The sequence below is a fragment of a genome, unplaced genomic scaffold (assembly GCF_019419815.1).
Source record: "Pyrus x bretschneideri cultivar Hongxiangsu unplaced genomic scaffold, Pyrus_bretschneideri_v1 Contig55, whole genome shotgun sequence".
Taxonomy (NCBI): Eukaryota; Viridiplantae; Streptophyta; class Magnoliopsida; order Rosales; family Rosaceae; genus Pyrus; species Pyrus x bretschneideri.
In genome coordinates this window covers 1,841,456-1,857,196 of record NW_025999793.1, presented here as the reverse complement: position 1 = coordinate 1,857,196, position 15,741 = coordinate 1,841,456, and the positions used below count along the sequence as shown (strand labels likewise).

Genomic DNA, 15,741 nt, shown 5'->3' with positions numbered 1-15,741 from the left:
TGCATTACAGACCACTAGGGAAGCGCCAAACAAGTTCTCCAAGATTAAGGTTGTGAGGATATTGCCCAAAATGTTAACGGTGATGTCCCATATGTTGTTGCCAATGGGCCAAGCCATCATCAAATGTGATCTCGATCCAAGTTCAATTCGGTGAAGGGCGTCGAAGTGTGTAAACGTACATGTATCACTACTACAAAAGTGGCTTATTGTGTCCGTTTTATATAATATAGTGGTAGATTAGACATTTCCGACAGCCACTTTACATGGTGTCATAATAATTGTCGGTTATAACCGACATAAACTGTCTATGTTGCTTATAACCGACATAGACTATTAATGTAGCTTATAACTAACGTAGTTTTTAATCTTTTAAAATGGTTGTGTCGTATAAAAAAAGAATTGTGTCGCTTTCAACTGACAAAAAGTTAATGTCGGTTAAAAAGAGAATCGTTTTGCTTATACCCGACATTAATAATTATTTTTAAATATTTTAAAACTTCTTGTTGATTGTAGCTGACAGGTTGGTGTTCTTTATTTATCTTCTCTCTTAATAATATCAGAACTCTCTCTCTCATTTCTCTCAGCCCTATCTCCCTTTAATATCAGAACCCTAGCTGCATCTCATTTCCTTATAATGAAGAATCCTAGCCGCACCTCATTACTCACTCTTCTTTGCAAAAACCCAAAACCAGTGAGTTTGCCATGGAAATGTAGGCACATCTAAGCTCCAATCTTCCCACAAAGGTAAACATCGACCCTGCCATTGTTGAATATGTGTCCATTTGATGATTTTTATATAGAAATAAGAAGCAAACTAACATTTGCTTGTTTGATTTGTGTACGAGTTTCTGGATCTGCCGAAGAAATAATGGGAAAAGGCAGAATAACACTCCAACAGCTCAGATGAGAAACAAAAAGGGTAAAAAATCCGTTGCATCAACATGTACGGCTGCTGCATATACAACCCAAGATAGATGCAGAGGTCCAACAGTCACGGTACTCGTCCCCAAACGTCCGATCTCAACTAATCTACAAGAAATGTTATAATCTTTTCTGGTTTCCCTTCACTGATGTGAGCTCGGCATGCATTAAATTTGTTCATATATGAATGTGAACTCTTTGTTTCTGGTTGTGAGCAGAACAATGGCTGATCTGGCGTTTGCAAGGGAAATGGCAAAGAGTGGCTTGGTTAAATCACAGTTCCAAGCAAACAAAAGGTAAGAAAACTTGTTTGTACATGCTGTAGGTTTGATCTTAAAAAATATGGCTATGTATCATGGCATGTCTCATATTTACCTAGGGTATATCTGAGAAAAGGAAATGTTGAAGTTGCAGATCCAAAGGAAAACAAATTATCAACTGACACATCTTCAGATCTGAAAGGTATACACTCATCTGTGCTGAGATTTTGCTGGATCTGCAACATGTGTGAATGGATATGGAATGCATTATCATTTGACGATACAAACTGAATAAATGACATATTTTGTTTTCGAATGCATTAGTGATAGATCAGCTGAAAACAGTCGTGTTTCCTCAATAACTCATGGAGCTGTTTACTTGTGGTAGGAAACTTTTTATTATTTTTATTATTAATAGTTTGTGGTGTCGCTTATGGGCGACAATATAGTTGTTATTTTATTTATCGAATTGTTAGGTGGCATCGGTTAGGGCCGACAATACTGTTGTTTATTTTATTTATTAAATAGTTAGGTGGTGTCGGTTAGGACGGACACTGCTATCCTTTTTAATGTCGTCTATATCCAACGTGAGTTTCAATGTTCCTTTTATCCGACACTACTATCCTTTATTTTATTTTATATTGCTTTCCTTCTTCATGGCGGATTAAGGGGAGTAACCGACATCAAAAGCCTTTTTGCGATGGTAGCAATGGTGTCGATTCTTTTATCATATACTGCATGAGTTTATGTCGGATTTTTACCTATTATCCAATAGAATTTATGTTTTCTTGTCGATTGTTACAGGTCATTTTGTAGTAGTGTATTGGTAATGTTTTTTAGAGAATAAAGAGCGAAGGAGTTAGAGAAATGTGGACTAGAATTGGAGGTGATTGCAAGACTGAGTTTTTGGGTTGACAATTTTTTTATTAGTAAATTATTAAGCCTATTTGTAATTTTTCTATGACCCATTTATGTGTGACGTCAGCACATAACATAATTTTTGATAGAATTGTGATGGAAGGACTACATTGATTTGAGACACTTACTTGTGTGACTACATTTATCAATTTTCAATTTCAGGAACCATTTTGCTATCTCGGGTCAATTTCAAGGACCATTTTGATGTCGTGGGTAAATTTTAAAGACCATTTGTGGAAAAAAAAAATAAAAAGAAAAAAAAAGGGACTTATGGGGCCAATTTACGTGTCATATCAGTACTTAACATAATTTTTAACAGAATTGTAACGGAAGAACCACATTGATTTGTGACACCTATTTTTAGGGATTACATTGATTGATTTTCAATTTTAGGGACCATCTTGATGGTGAGGGTTAATTTCAGGGACCATTTGTGATAAAAACCCCATTAAATAATGATCTAAAATTAAATTCCAATAATCTTGTAAAGGGCTTGTAGCTCAGTTGGTTAAGAACATTTACCCTTGCACCCAAGATCAAAGGTCTCTTGCATAAAAAATTATTAAAATTCCAACACTCCGGCCCATGTTAAACTTACTGACTTGGCTACAATATTTATATGTATTTAATACAATTACCATCTCGGCGGTCATCTATGGTCTCTTGATATATATATATATATATATATATATATATATATTCACATGAATTATATCTGACTATGAAATAGTAATTGTATTAAATACATATAAATATTATGATCGAAAAAATTATAAAAAATAATAAAAGCCATAATGTAGTAACAGAGTACAACGAGGGGAAAAATGCTAAACGCGCTAGGAAGGAATTGGATTGCCAGTTGGGGATCTTATCAAGTTAGGGTTCATTTGGAAGTACTTTTAAAATGACTGAAAGCGCTTTTGGTGAAAATGTTTTTGAAACGAATCATTAGTAATTAAAATCCAAGTGGATCTTGGAAAAACACTTTGAAGTGTTTCCTGCAAGAAAAACATATCTGGTGTTTCTTCACCAAAACACTTAAAAATGTTTTTGGAACTCAAAATCAATTTTACAAAAACTATTTTCAATCATTTTTTGAGAGTCACAAATTTATTTTTGTTTGTAGAATTCTGACTATCCACAATGAGCCTTTCCATCAGATATCAAGTTCCCCCAACGCAAAGAGATATCAATTGTAAGAAATCGGTTATGGCTATTAATATTGTAAAACAAATGTAGCTGCAAATTCTCTGTCGAAAATTGGACACAGATTGCTGATTATATGTTCATAGATAACTTTTTTTTTTTTTTTTTTTTGTTTTGCTCTCTTTATTCGAAAACTACGTTTTCTTTTTACCTTTTTAGTTACTAGGAAGGTGAAAGGGTGAAGAGGGGATATATATGGTAGCAAGAATTCGTCGACTTCAGTCCTAACGAATTTGTACCCCTACAATCTTACGAGGGCTCATTCAAGACTTACTTGTACTACTACTCAACAAAAAAAAAAAAGAAAGAGCTTTTGTTTCGCCTCATCAAGATATATACAATACATTTTTTAAACCACGGAGGGCTCATATCCAATCAGCAAAAAGAGATAACACTTTCAAGAACTTGCAAGTTAGAGAAGTACCGTAAATGCGCACCACAAGAAAAAAGAGCGCACCACTCACTGATGATCTTGCATCGACAGAGAAGCATTGGTATGAATCGTCTCCAATAAACATCTAGCTCTCTCAACATGATCATTTTTCATGCTTACAAATCACAAGAAACACAAAAACCACCACCTCAATTCTAAACAACAGTCACTGCTCAAAGATTTGAACTTGAGCCATAATCCATAGACGTGGTAAGGGCTCTCGATCGTGAAATAGCGAGAGAGAGACCACAAAATTTTTAAAGCAAACGATCAATCGCAACCAAAGGATGAAAATGGTTAGAAGATAGGAGAAGCAAGAAGGAGAAGAAAGGAAAAACCCAAGAGGGATTCACGCCACCGACTCCAAGGCCAAAGACAAAGGTTGACGACAGAGGGTTTCTTCTATGTTTTTCTCTCTTGAGATTAGGATCATATGATTCTAGGACATTATCCTCATGCATGGCCGGTTTTCAGATTTTGGAGGCCCTGTACGGGATTCAAACGGGAGCCCTTACATGGTTAAAAATTTTGATTGCTATATTTTCTTTTATAGTTTATATTTTTTTAGTTATGGATTAAATTGATATAATGAAAAAAACAACATGAAGCATAATGTGGTGGTATGCACCTATCTGAAATACTATGGTTTTTTTGTTCCCAACTCCTTAATTTTTAAATACAAAAAGCTTGGAGTGATGACTATGTAGTTATTGTATCACCGTACAAATACCATAATCATAACCATTAATGATCTTTATTAGCATCTAGAGTTCATCTCATAACAAATTTGTGACCATGATCACGCTTATATATATATATATATATATATATATATATATATATATATATATAAAGGTTTTTATTAGAATTTGGGGACCCCAAAAAATCAGAAACCTGTGCGGTTGCAGATTTTGCACCTCTTTAGAGCCGGCACTGTCCTCATAGATCTGTTAAGAATAATACAATCTGGTGATCATTTGATCAGAAAAGGGCTTCATTAATTTTAAGTTAATCAAAAAACACATTTTTATATATTTTTTTTAACCATAAGGACCAAATCCAATATTGAATCAGCTCAGCAAGGATTTTTTAACCATAAAGATAAAATCCAATATTAAGAAGCCCATACTGTTTTTGGTTATCGTTTGGACATGTTTTGTTTTTCGTGCTTATGATTAAAAAAATCCATTAGGTGTTTTTTCTTCATTAAGATTTTGTTTTGTAACTAAGGTCTTTTAGAGTAAAACTACCTATTTCATTTTCTATATGTCATATTTTTTTAATTTTGCAAATAAATGTTTCATTTTTTGTTATTAAAACAGTAAATCCTGAAAGTTAACAGCATTAAGGCATTAAAAAAATATATATCAAATATCTGGCACAAAAATGAAAGTTTGAAATTTCAAAAGCAATTTTCAGTTTTATACAAAAACTAAAAAAATAAATACAGGACCTCAAACGCAAGGTAAATGCTCTTAACCATTTGGGTTGTCGCAAGAACAATGCTTAAGCGTGGATCAGATTACATGTGAAACACATATCTGAGTTTACAATAATATCAAACCAACACAAGGCCTCTTACAGACTATATCCATCGTCACCAATATGAGTTGTATAATTCGCATATTCATCTGCAATCTAGGTATTCAACAGGGGCCCTTTGTAATGCTGAAATTAAATATTATTGGCAGATGCTAGTTTCTTTATTAATTTTTGTGTGCCCTTATTTCCATGGCCAAAAGACTTTGTAGTCTGTTCTACCAAAATAGCAGATCGACCTCCTACTACATCCTATGAGTTTCATCAAGAATTTAAGTCGATCCCAATGTTTATTCCATTGTAAGCGATAGGAGCAAACATCCACATATCATCCGAGCTTAGGAGCTGCAAAATAGAAACCGAAAAAACAATATTATTATATCATCAAATCAAAACTTCCGTTTAGATTTAAACTTGAACGTGAATATATATTTCATTATTTCAGTTCTCTTTTTTTTGGTATTACCTTTATCTGAAGCTGTAAGAACTTCACATACTGGATAGCCTCCTCAAGCATTGTGCTGAGATCAACCTGCATTGCCCACAAAAAAAAAAAAAAAAAAAATCATATTAGGAGAACTTAGTTACATGGGGCTCTTAAATAATTACACCAACTCTTATATTATTAGAGTTTATATGCTGACAATTACCTTTGTTCCATTTGGTACAAGGTTCTGCAAAATTCTTAGCCGCGCGTTTATTTTTTCTCTTCTTTTCTGCGGGATATGCATAGAAACTTGATCAGTTTTATCTGTACTACTAGGCGCTTCATCTATACTAACATTGTCGTCAACCATAACATATGAAATGTCAACTATACCCCTATTGGAAAAAAAGCAACTTTAATACAATGAACTAAGGGTTATACAGTGATTTTCCATTCAAGAATTATACATTTTCTACTTTCAAGACTTTCAACATCCTCATCCCTCTAGTATTGATCAATAGAAATCTCTTTTTTCAAGAAATTGGTAAATATATACTTCAGAGTACTTTATGGACTTACCTTCGCATATATGCTTTGGGAATCAGTTGCCGATCCCCTACTGGCTTTTGTCCCCTTTGGACTCAAGATTGAAGTACTCACGCCTCTACTCAGATCGTGATGAGAACCATAAATGGAGTCATCGTCCCCTGAGCAGCAACTGCTTGAGCTCTGCCCTTTGGTGCTTACATCATTATCTTCAATGTCTCCGCTTGAGACCGCCTTTTGGCCCTTCTTCACCTTCACATTCCTCTGATTCTTTAGCACCTACAAAATTTAGTCATTTACTTATGATTGGAGATGCTCACACATTCTCCTTTTTTCAAGTTAAAAAAATACGACAAAAAAATAAGCATCACCAATTAAGTGCATGAAAGAGAGATTAATTAAAGCTTGATCTTGTGTATACTTACATCTACTGAACTGCAAGGCCTTTTCTTAGAATTTTCGGAAACCATAACTTCATTTTCCATTGCAGGTTCCCGTATCGCCATCTCATGATCAGACTCCCTATTAAGCTGCAGAAGCTTTTCATAAATAGCAGCTCCCGGCTGGTTTTCAATATTGATATTGCTCAGTTCTTGGTGATGATCCATGCCATTGTCGTCCCATGGATGAAATGATTCGGAGTTGTGGTAACTTGTTTCCACAATACGGTTAGGATTACCAATGTAGTGGTTTGTTTCATCATTGCTCATAATATAAGTACTACTCCCATTTGAAAAATAAAGATTAGCCATTTCTGAAGAATATTGTGAACCTTGATAAATGCCTTCCATGTTAGATGTTGAAAAATCATAGCTAGGACAAATTGCAAATGGGATTGCTGAGCTTGAAGCCTCATTCATCTCATTTGTGACGGAACAGTTAGCGAGCAACTGGGACATGAACTCCGCCTCCTCATCGGTGGAGTACATTGCACGAAGTGAACTCGATCCACCATTTGCAATAGCTGCTGCAGATTCCATATGTATACTAAATGTATAGAGAAGTCTGTTTTTTTTCTTTTGCTTTAGTGCTAATAATTGTGAAGGAAGCTAGACTTATTTGGTGCTCTGGACGAAGGAGATTGGGTCACATTTATAGACAGGAGTAGCCAACTCAGTTTGAATTCCAAATAGAATTTCCCTTATTAATTCTAAATTATCAATCATTGACATGAAATAGTCTATAATCTTTAAACAACGGCATGGGGCCTTGTACAGCTAAAAAATATTTGCAATTTCATTATTAATGTTCTATATCTTTCAATATTTGTTAATGTCGACCAATATTTTTAGGCCGAATTAGATTATTAATATCCATAGTGATAGGGTAGTTGAAAAATTGTCCATGTGGTGAAAAAAATAGGATTTGAGCCCGTGGTGAAGTCTGCTAGGATTTATGCTCAAAATTGAAAATTCCGTTTACTTTCCCTCACATGAGGCTCACATGTGAGACTAAAAAGATAGAGTTAGCCTCACATGTAAACTTCACGTGCTAACAATTAATGGAGAACTTCGTTTGAGCCTTATATGTGTGGCTCACATGCTAATAATTAATGAAGATGGTGAAATTTTCAATTTTGGCCTAAATCCTAACAGACTTTATGACAAAAGCTTAAATTCTAATTTTTTCACCACATGTGCTATCTTTCGACTATCCTATTACCATGGAACTATTAATCCAATTAAACCTATTTTTTATGCCGTTGTTGGATAAAGCTTACATCAATATTTTTTTTTCTTTTTTGTCAAATACATCAATATTTTTTAAAGATTAGCAATTTCTGAAGTTCTATGGAAATAATTTTGAATTAAATATTGGTTGACATTAAAAAAATATTGAATGGAAAAACCGAAATCGATCGAGATCGAATTGAGCTACATCAATATATAAAATGTGAGTTGTGGATATTCCTCTGACATTCTTAATGTTCTACATATGGCTTCATACAAGTCATAGGCTCGGATGGATTAATCCCACGTCCGAAAGCCACAACAATTAAAAATACAAATATAAGTTGTGGCATCATATAAGTGAAGACGGGTATCATTGATAAAGATCTCAATCCTATAGATTTAAAGTTCAGGAAAAGATCTTTAGGTCAATATATACCCTTCTTTGTCTAGTTTAACCCTTTCCTTTTTAAGTTTAATACCCTAAACCTTATTATGACTGTCCATTTTGGTCTTGTTTCAGTGGTGCCATTGCGTACAAACGATTCAGCGGCGTAGGGTCCCAAATTTCAAAGGGCCTCCAAAAAATTTCAGCCTCCTTCATATTACATATGCACATATTAAATGAATAAAATCACTTAGTATTATGATCTGGTAAAAGTAGTTTACCAAATAAGATTAAACTCAAAAAAAAAAAAAAAAAAAAGGGGTTATCAAACAACTTACTACATCTTATTAGAAGGTTTAATTAAATACACCCTTTTGAAGTATTGAATGAAAGGAAATTCACATCTTATGTATAGTGAAATTTTGAGCCTAAAACAATGACAATAAAATTGGGTAAACTGGAGGACGTATGGTTGTGGGGTTCACATGTGGGTCAATTTGTTCTAATACTATGAAAGAGTTTGAGGTTTCACTATAAAATCAATTGACAATATGGAAAGTAACTCAACTTTATATGCACATGCAAGATTTGGTAAAACTTTTGATATTTGACATTTCTTCACATCCTGGCACTAAATGGTAAAAACTTACGTTGTTGAGAGACTTGGCTAATTTTCCAAGATAAAATTGTTGGAGTTATTATGTGAGATGTATGTGAGTCGATATATGATTGTAGACATCGAAATTTCAGTAAAACAAATGTTCACCAATGCATTAAAGTTTTGACGTGTCAAGGCATACATGGCATACGCCACGTGTTGTACAAATTGTACACATGGTGTGTGACTCAACAAAATAGGAAGAAATACCCTTGAAGGATTAAACAAGTTTTTCTTCTTATTTTGGGCAATGACAAGGCAAGTACACTTCAAGTTTAAAATGGTGTTAAGTGGGAAATTAAACCATAAGTTACACCACTTCAAGTTTAAAATGGTATTAAGTGGGAAATTAGGCCATAAGTTACACCACTTCAAGTTTAAAATGGTGTTAAGTGGGAAATTAGGCCATAAGTTACACCACTTCAAGTTTAAAATGGTGTTAAGTGGGAAATTAGACCATAAGTTACACCACTTCAAGTTTAAAATGGTATTAAGTGGGAAATTAGGCCATAAGTTACACCACTTCAATTTCAATATTGCATTAAGTGGGAAAATTAGGCAATGGTGCTTGGAAAGGAAAAAAATATTTTGTGGTGGTGATTCATTCTCAAAGCCTATAAATAGGCTTCTCCATCAAGGTATCAAGCATCAAGGAATTCACAAATACATTTCTCTACTCCAAAATTGGGAGAGAATTCCCCAAATCCTTGAAGCTTTGAATTCCAAAGCTCTCAAGCATCCAAATTCCCAAGAATTCCGAAGGATCAAGAAAGCACTCTTCGTTCTTCGTCAAATCATTCTTCAAGATCAAGCCCCAACGGCCCTTGAAGAAATCCACACAAACATTATTCAAGATCAAGCCCCGACGGCCCTTGAAGAAAGTGTTCATCCGTTCATCCTAAGATCAAGCCCCAACGGCCCTTTGGATCAACAACCTTAATAAATCCACACATACAACCGTTCATCCAAGATCAAGCCCCGACGGCCCCTTGGATCAACAAACAAATCCACACATCCAATCGTTCTTCAAGATTAAGCCCCAACGGCCCTTGAAGATTCGCTCATCCATCAACCTTCAAGATCAAGCCCAAAAGCCCTTGAAGAAATCCACACAACCATTATTCAAGATCAAGCCCCAACGGCCCTTGAAGAAAGCGTTCATCATTCATCATCCGTTCATCCTAAGATCAAGCCCCAACGGCCCTTTGGATCAACAACCTCAACAAACCCATACACCCATTCTTCAAGATCAAGCCCAAAAGCCCTTGAAGAAAACCAACTGTTCATTCAAGATCAAGCGTCGACGGCCTTTGAAGAAAACCAACCGTTCTTCAAGATCAAGCCCAAAAGCCCTTGAAGATCCGCTCATCCATCAACATTCAAGATCAAGCCCCGAAGGCCCTTGAAGAAACTTCCATCAACCTTCAAGATCAAAGCCACGAAGGCCCTTGAAGAAACTTACAACTGTTCATCCTTAGATCAAGCCCCGACGGCCCCTTGGATCAATAAACAAATCCACACATCTATTCTTCAAGATCAAGCCTAAAAGCCCTTGAAGAAAACCAACTGTTCATTCAAGATCAAGCCTCGACGGCCCTTGAAGAAAACCAACTGTTCTTCAAGATCAAGCCCAAAAGCCCTTGAAGATCCGCTCATCCATCAACCTTCAAGATCAAGCCCCGAAGGCCCTTGAAGAAACTTCCATCAACCTTCAAGATCAAAGCCACGAAGGCCCTTGAAGAAACTTACAACTGTTCATCCAAGATCAAGCCTCGACGGCCCTTGGATCAACAAATCTACATCTTACGGAGATAGAATCAGAGGATCAAATTACAAAGAGATCGTAACCCCAAAATCATCAAACCAAAAAATATTATTTTGTACACGTTATTCTCGTATTCTTGTTTCTTGTTTCAAGGAACTTTCGTGTTCACAAATTTGGCACGCCCGGTGGGACAATCTCTACCTCTCATCTCTTTCTCCGTTCAAGAAAACCAAAGCACACCTCCAAAATCAATGGCATCAAGCAAGGGACAAGTCATTCTTGCAACCACCAAGGGAAGAAGCATGAGCACTTCCGCCATGAATAGAGCATCCATTGGTGCCACAACCACTCCTCAACATGCTGCTGCAAAGTTGATACCGCTAAGCAAGCAAGAGCAACACCAAAGGCGCGAGTCGGTCATCAACCTGACCATGCTAGGGGCACCAAAACATGCTATTGAGGCGCACAAGATGACACCCCAAAATGGCCAATGGGGTTCTTCATCAGCACTATGGATGTCTGAAGGAAAGTCGTGTCTATTGGTTGCACAAGTCATGACCATCGGCGTCACCTCTGTTGAAGAACAACTTGCTCAAATGAGTGAAGCAATTACAAAGCTTACACGGACTGTGGAAGAGAAGGATTTGCAGATCGCCGCACTCATCAACCAACTAGATGCGCGGCTCGACGTGAAAGTCGACCCAAATGTTGGTCCATTAAAGAAAGAAGTCGACGAAGAAGAAGAGCCTCCAGTGAAGAAAGTCGAAGAGAAGCTGAAGCTAGACCAAGCAACGGCTTTCATGGGAGCTTTCTCTATCCAGCAACTACAGGAGATGATTGCAAGCACTATCAAGACACAGTACGAAGGAAGCTCACATGAGTCTGTACTGTACTCAAAACCTTACTCCAAGAAGATTGATGCTTTGAAGATGCCAAGAGGTTATCAGCCCCCAAAATTCATGCAGTTCGATGGAAAAGGCAACCCAAAACAACATGTCGCCCATTTCATTGAAACTTGCAACAATGCTGGGACAGAGGGAGACTACCTCGTCAAACAGTTCGTGCGTTCGCTGAAAAGTAACGCTTTTGACTGGTACACTGACCTCGAACTTGAGTCTATCAACAGTTGGGACCAGCTAGAAAGGGAATTCCTTAACCATTTCTATAGCACTCGTCGTACTGTAAGCATGCTAGAGCTGACCAGTACGAAACAGTGGAGAGATGAACCTGTCGTCGACTACATAAATAGATGGCGCTCCTTAAGTCTGGATTGCAAAGATCGGCTTTCTGAAACCTCTGCCATTGAGATGTGCGTTCAAGGCATGCAGTGGGGACTACACTACATCCTTCAAGGCATCAAACCACGAACATTTGAGGAGTTAGCCACCCGCGCCCATGATATGGAGTTAAGCATCACCCGTCATGGGAAGAAAGAACAGATCGCCGACTACAAGAATGACAAAGTTTTGGGGCCAAAGGTGGATAAGGCTACGTGGAAACCCACCAAGGAAGCAATGACGGTCAACACAACTCCAGTCAAAATCCATACACGAGGCAAGGCGATTCAAACCGAAGCTTTTCGTGATCAAGAGATACGTAGACGCACTTTGAAGGAGCTTGAGGAGAAGACTTATCCATTCCCCGACTCTGACGTCGTTGCCATGTTGAAAGACTTGCTTGACAAAAAGGTGATCGACCTACCTGAGTGCAAACGGCCGGAAGATATGAACCGTACTGATAGTCCAAGGTACTGTAAATTCCACCGCTTCATTAGTCATCCGACGGAAAAGTGCTTTGTGCTAAAAGATCTCATCATGAAGTTGGCTCAGAAAGGGATCATCGAGCTAGATCTTAATGATGTGGTGAAGTCAAACTATACCACCGTCACTTCTTGCTCTTTGAACTCAAAATCTTCACCTCAACCGCTGGGGGCATGCTCCAAAACCATGTCAGTCAAGTCAAGTGAAGTTGAAGGATGGACTTATGTCACTCCAAAGAAAATGCACAAGAAACATACGTCTCCTCCACAAGTTCACCAATCGGAAAGGGGGCAAAGCAGTTATCGTCAACCTTCAAAGCTACATGAAAGTGTTGAAGATGATGAAGTGATGACACAAAGATCGTCCGTTGCCATCACGATGCGCGATTTCTTCCCCAAAGACTTCTTCAATCACTCAGTCAAGACTCCTTGCTATGAAGATTGCAAGGAATGCTTCTCTAAGATCATTTGACAAATTCACAACCAAGCTCCTCGTTCGCACGAGCCTAAAAGGCGACAAGCAAGCTCCTCGTTCGCACGAGCCTAAAAGGTGACAACAAAAACTCCTCGTTCACACGAGCCTAAAAGGTGACAACCAAACGCTCCTTGCCTGCACGAGCTGAAACTGCAAACGGCACCAAACGCTCCTTGACGATCATCCAATCCCGGCTGATTGGAAAATCTCAGACGACTTGCCTGACGAGGAGGTGTTCTACATCGAAATCTTCCCAACATGGACGATGTTCTTCGACGGATCTGCACGAGCAGACGGAGCGGGGGCATGAGTAGTATTCATGTCGCCACAAAGGCAAATACTACCTTACTCCTTCCAACTGAATGAGCTATGCCCCAACAATGTTGCTGAGTACCAAGCATTGATCATCGGGCTCCAAATGGCGATCAACATGGAAATCACAGCTCTTGAGGTATATGGCGATTCCAAGCTCATAATCAATCAACTCTTAACTAAATATGAGGTGAGGAAAGATGATCTCGTCCCATACTTCCGGCTAGTGACCCAACTGCTACAAAAGTTCGAAGCTGTGACACTGGAACATGTGCCAAGAAAGGAAAATCAAATGGCAGACGCTCTCGCCAATCTAGCCTCGAGTATGACACTAGGAAAAGATGAAGTTGCAGACGTGCCAGTTTTCCAAAGATGGGTGATTTCGCTCGTTAATGAAATGTCACTAGATGATACAAATGTCATCTCAGTACTTCCAGTCGATGCTGAAGAGTAGAGACAGCCGCTTTCTCGGCTTTTCAGAGCACGGGTGCCACTTTGTCAAAAGATCACGTGGAGGTCATCATCGCAGCTACACATCTTTAGCCGACAAGCGCAAAGTTCGGTGGCGCTTTCTCTGCTTTTCAGAAAACGCGTGCAGCTTTGTCAAAAGAGGCGCTCGTTCAGAAATCGAAGAGGCGTCGTTCAGAAATAAAAAAGGCGTATTCAAAGATCGAAGAGTCGTCACTATTTCAAAAAGCTGGATTTGCGGGATCAAAACGTTTGTCGACAAGGGTAAAAGAACAGTACCACCACTTGCTATTGGGAAATCCCTATATATGTCGACCTTCATCTTTTATGGCAAGGCAGACCTGCAAACAAAAAAAAAAAAAAAAAAAAAATGCCCAACTCTTCCTCACCTCTGAGGGCGCACTCCCAGCAAAGCCTCTCGAAATACTCAATTTTTTCTTCTTCCCCAAAGATGATACCAGATGCCTGGAGTACAGATGACCCAGGAGGAAACGGTAGATTGAAGCATGTGCTGATTCATTCACCGCTTCTTCAAAAGCAAAAGTATCTCATATCATCCAGGTCAAAAGCAAAAGTATCTCATATCATGCTCTTTCCCTGTCTTTTCCTTTGTCCTTGTTATTACTCGCATAGCAAAGTGAAAGGAGCAATCAGCCGGCACTTGGAGTCAGTCTACCGACTGCCTGGAAGCTATTCCCTGGTTGCTTACCTAACGTTGCTCTCGAGTAGTCATCTTCAACGGTTGATACACTTCCAGAGAAGGGACCACTTCTGCAAAGGGGAGTAAGTAAGGCAAGTGAAAATGATACATTGAAGCATGTGGAGACAAGCAACAACTGCATATGCTGAGCTATCCTCTAACCCTCTTCAATACGAATTGGAGAGATTGAACAAAGAAACAGATAAAAGGAGTAAGCTCAGACCTTCGGAGGAGACCCAAAGAATCCTGCTGCCCAGTTCAAGAGTAGCACAAAGGAAAATCAACGATTGGAGGAAACCTGAAAATCTTCCAGTCGAACTCAAGATCAAGCCTCAATGGCCTTTGAAGAAATTTCCTGCTGCCCAGTTCAAGAGTAGCACAAAGGAAAATCAACGATTGGAGGAAACCAGAAAATCTTCCAGTCGAACTCAAGATCAAGCCTCAATGGCCCTTGAAGAAATTTCCTGCTGCCCAGTTCAAGAGTAGCACAAAGGAAAATCAACGATTGGAGGAAACCAAAAAATCTTCCAGTCGAACTCAAGATCAAGCCTCAATGGCCCTTGAAGAAATCCTCCAACCCAATTCAAGATCAAGCCTCGATGACCCTTAAAGAAATCACAAGTCCAATTCAAAATCAAGTGTTCACCACCCTTGAATCAAATTCAACTCCAGATAAAAGGAGTAAGTTCAGGCCTTCGGAGGAGACCAAAAGAATCCTCCAGCCCAATTCAAGACTAAGCCTGTGGAAAATCAACGATTGGAGGAAACCAGAAAATCTTCCAGTCGAACTCAAGATCAAGCCTTAATGGCCCTTGAAGAAATTTCCAGCCCAATTCAAGATCAAGCCTCGACGGCCCTTGGGTTGACATCTACATTAAGGGACTTCAAAACGCATCTTTTACACGTGTCAAGCACATGTCTACGACGCGCCTTGAAGTGGGGGCATTTGTAGACATCGAAATTTCAGTAAAACAAATGTTCACCAATGCATTAAAGTTTTGACGTGTCAAGGCATACATGGCATACGCCACGTGTTGTACAAATTGTACACATGGTGTGTGACTCAACAAAATAGGAAGAAATACCCTTGAAGGATTAAACAAGTTTTTCTTCTTATTTTGGGCAATGACAAGGCAAGTACACTTCAAGTTTAAAATGGTGTTAAGTGGGAAATTAGACCATAAGTTACACCACTTCAAGTTTAAAATGGTATTAAGTGGGAAATTAGGCCATAAGTTACACCACTTCAAGTTTAAAATGGTGTTAAGTGGGAAATTAGGCCATAAGTTACACCAC

General features: G+C 38.2%; 1 protein-coding gene and 1 long non-coding RNA gene across 2 annotated transcripts; one reads left to right on the top strand and one right to left on the bottom strand.

Moving 5' to 3' along the window:
• The first annotated feature begins 566 nt into the window (after positions 1-566).
• On the top strand, positions 567-2,142 carry LOC125471023. The gene is made up of 4 exons (XR_007253341.1): positions 567-996; positions 1,140-1,217; positions 1,336-1,383; positions 1,986-2,142. It is a non-coding gene; the product is annotated as an uncharacterized LOC125471023 (long non-coding RNA).
• Positions 2,143-5,541: 3,399 nt separating this feature from the next.
• LOC103934979 (transcription factor bHLH84-like) lies at positions 5,542-7,230 on the bottom strand. Its single transcript, XM_009344746.2, has 5 exons — positions 6,676-7,230; positions 6,284-6,529; positions 5,928-5,993; positions 5,744-5,809; positions 5,542-5,622 (listed from the first exon to the last, which is right to left on the bottom strand). The coding sequence occupies exons 1-5, from the start codon at positions 7,228-7,230 to the stop codon at positions 5,542-5,544; spliced, it is 1,014 nt and encodes a 337-aa protein (XP_009343021.2).
• Positions 7,231-15,741: the final 8,511 nt, after the last annotated feature.

What these genes read in the sequence shown, in the direction of transcription:
- LOC103934979 (XM_009344746.2), bottom strand. Translation starts at nt 7,230, where the DNA reads ATGGAATCTGCAGCAGCTATTGCAAATGGTGGATCGAGTTCACTTCGT. An exon ending in TTGTACCAAATGGAACAAAG is followed by an intron (nt 5,810 to 5,927) that starts GTAATTGTCAGC and finishes TGGGCAATGCAG; the next exon opens with GTTGATCTCAGCACAATGCT. An exon ending in TCTTACAGCTTCAGATAAAG is followed by an intron (nt 5,623 to 5,743) that starts GTAATACCAAAA and finishes TCTATTTTGCAG; the next exon opens with CTCCTAAGCTCGGATGATAT.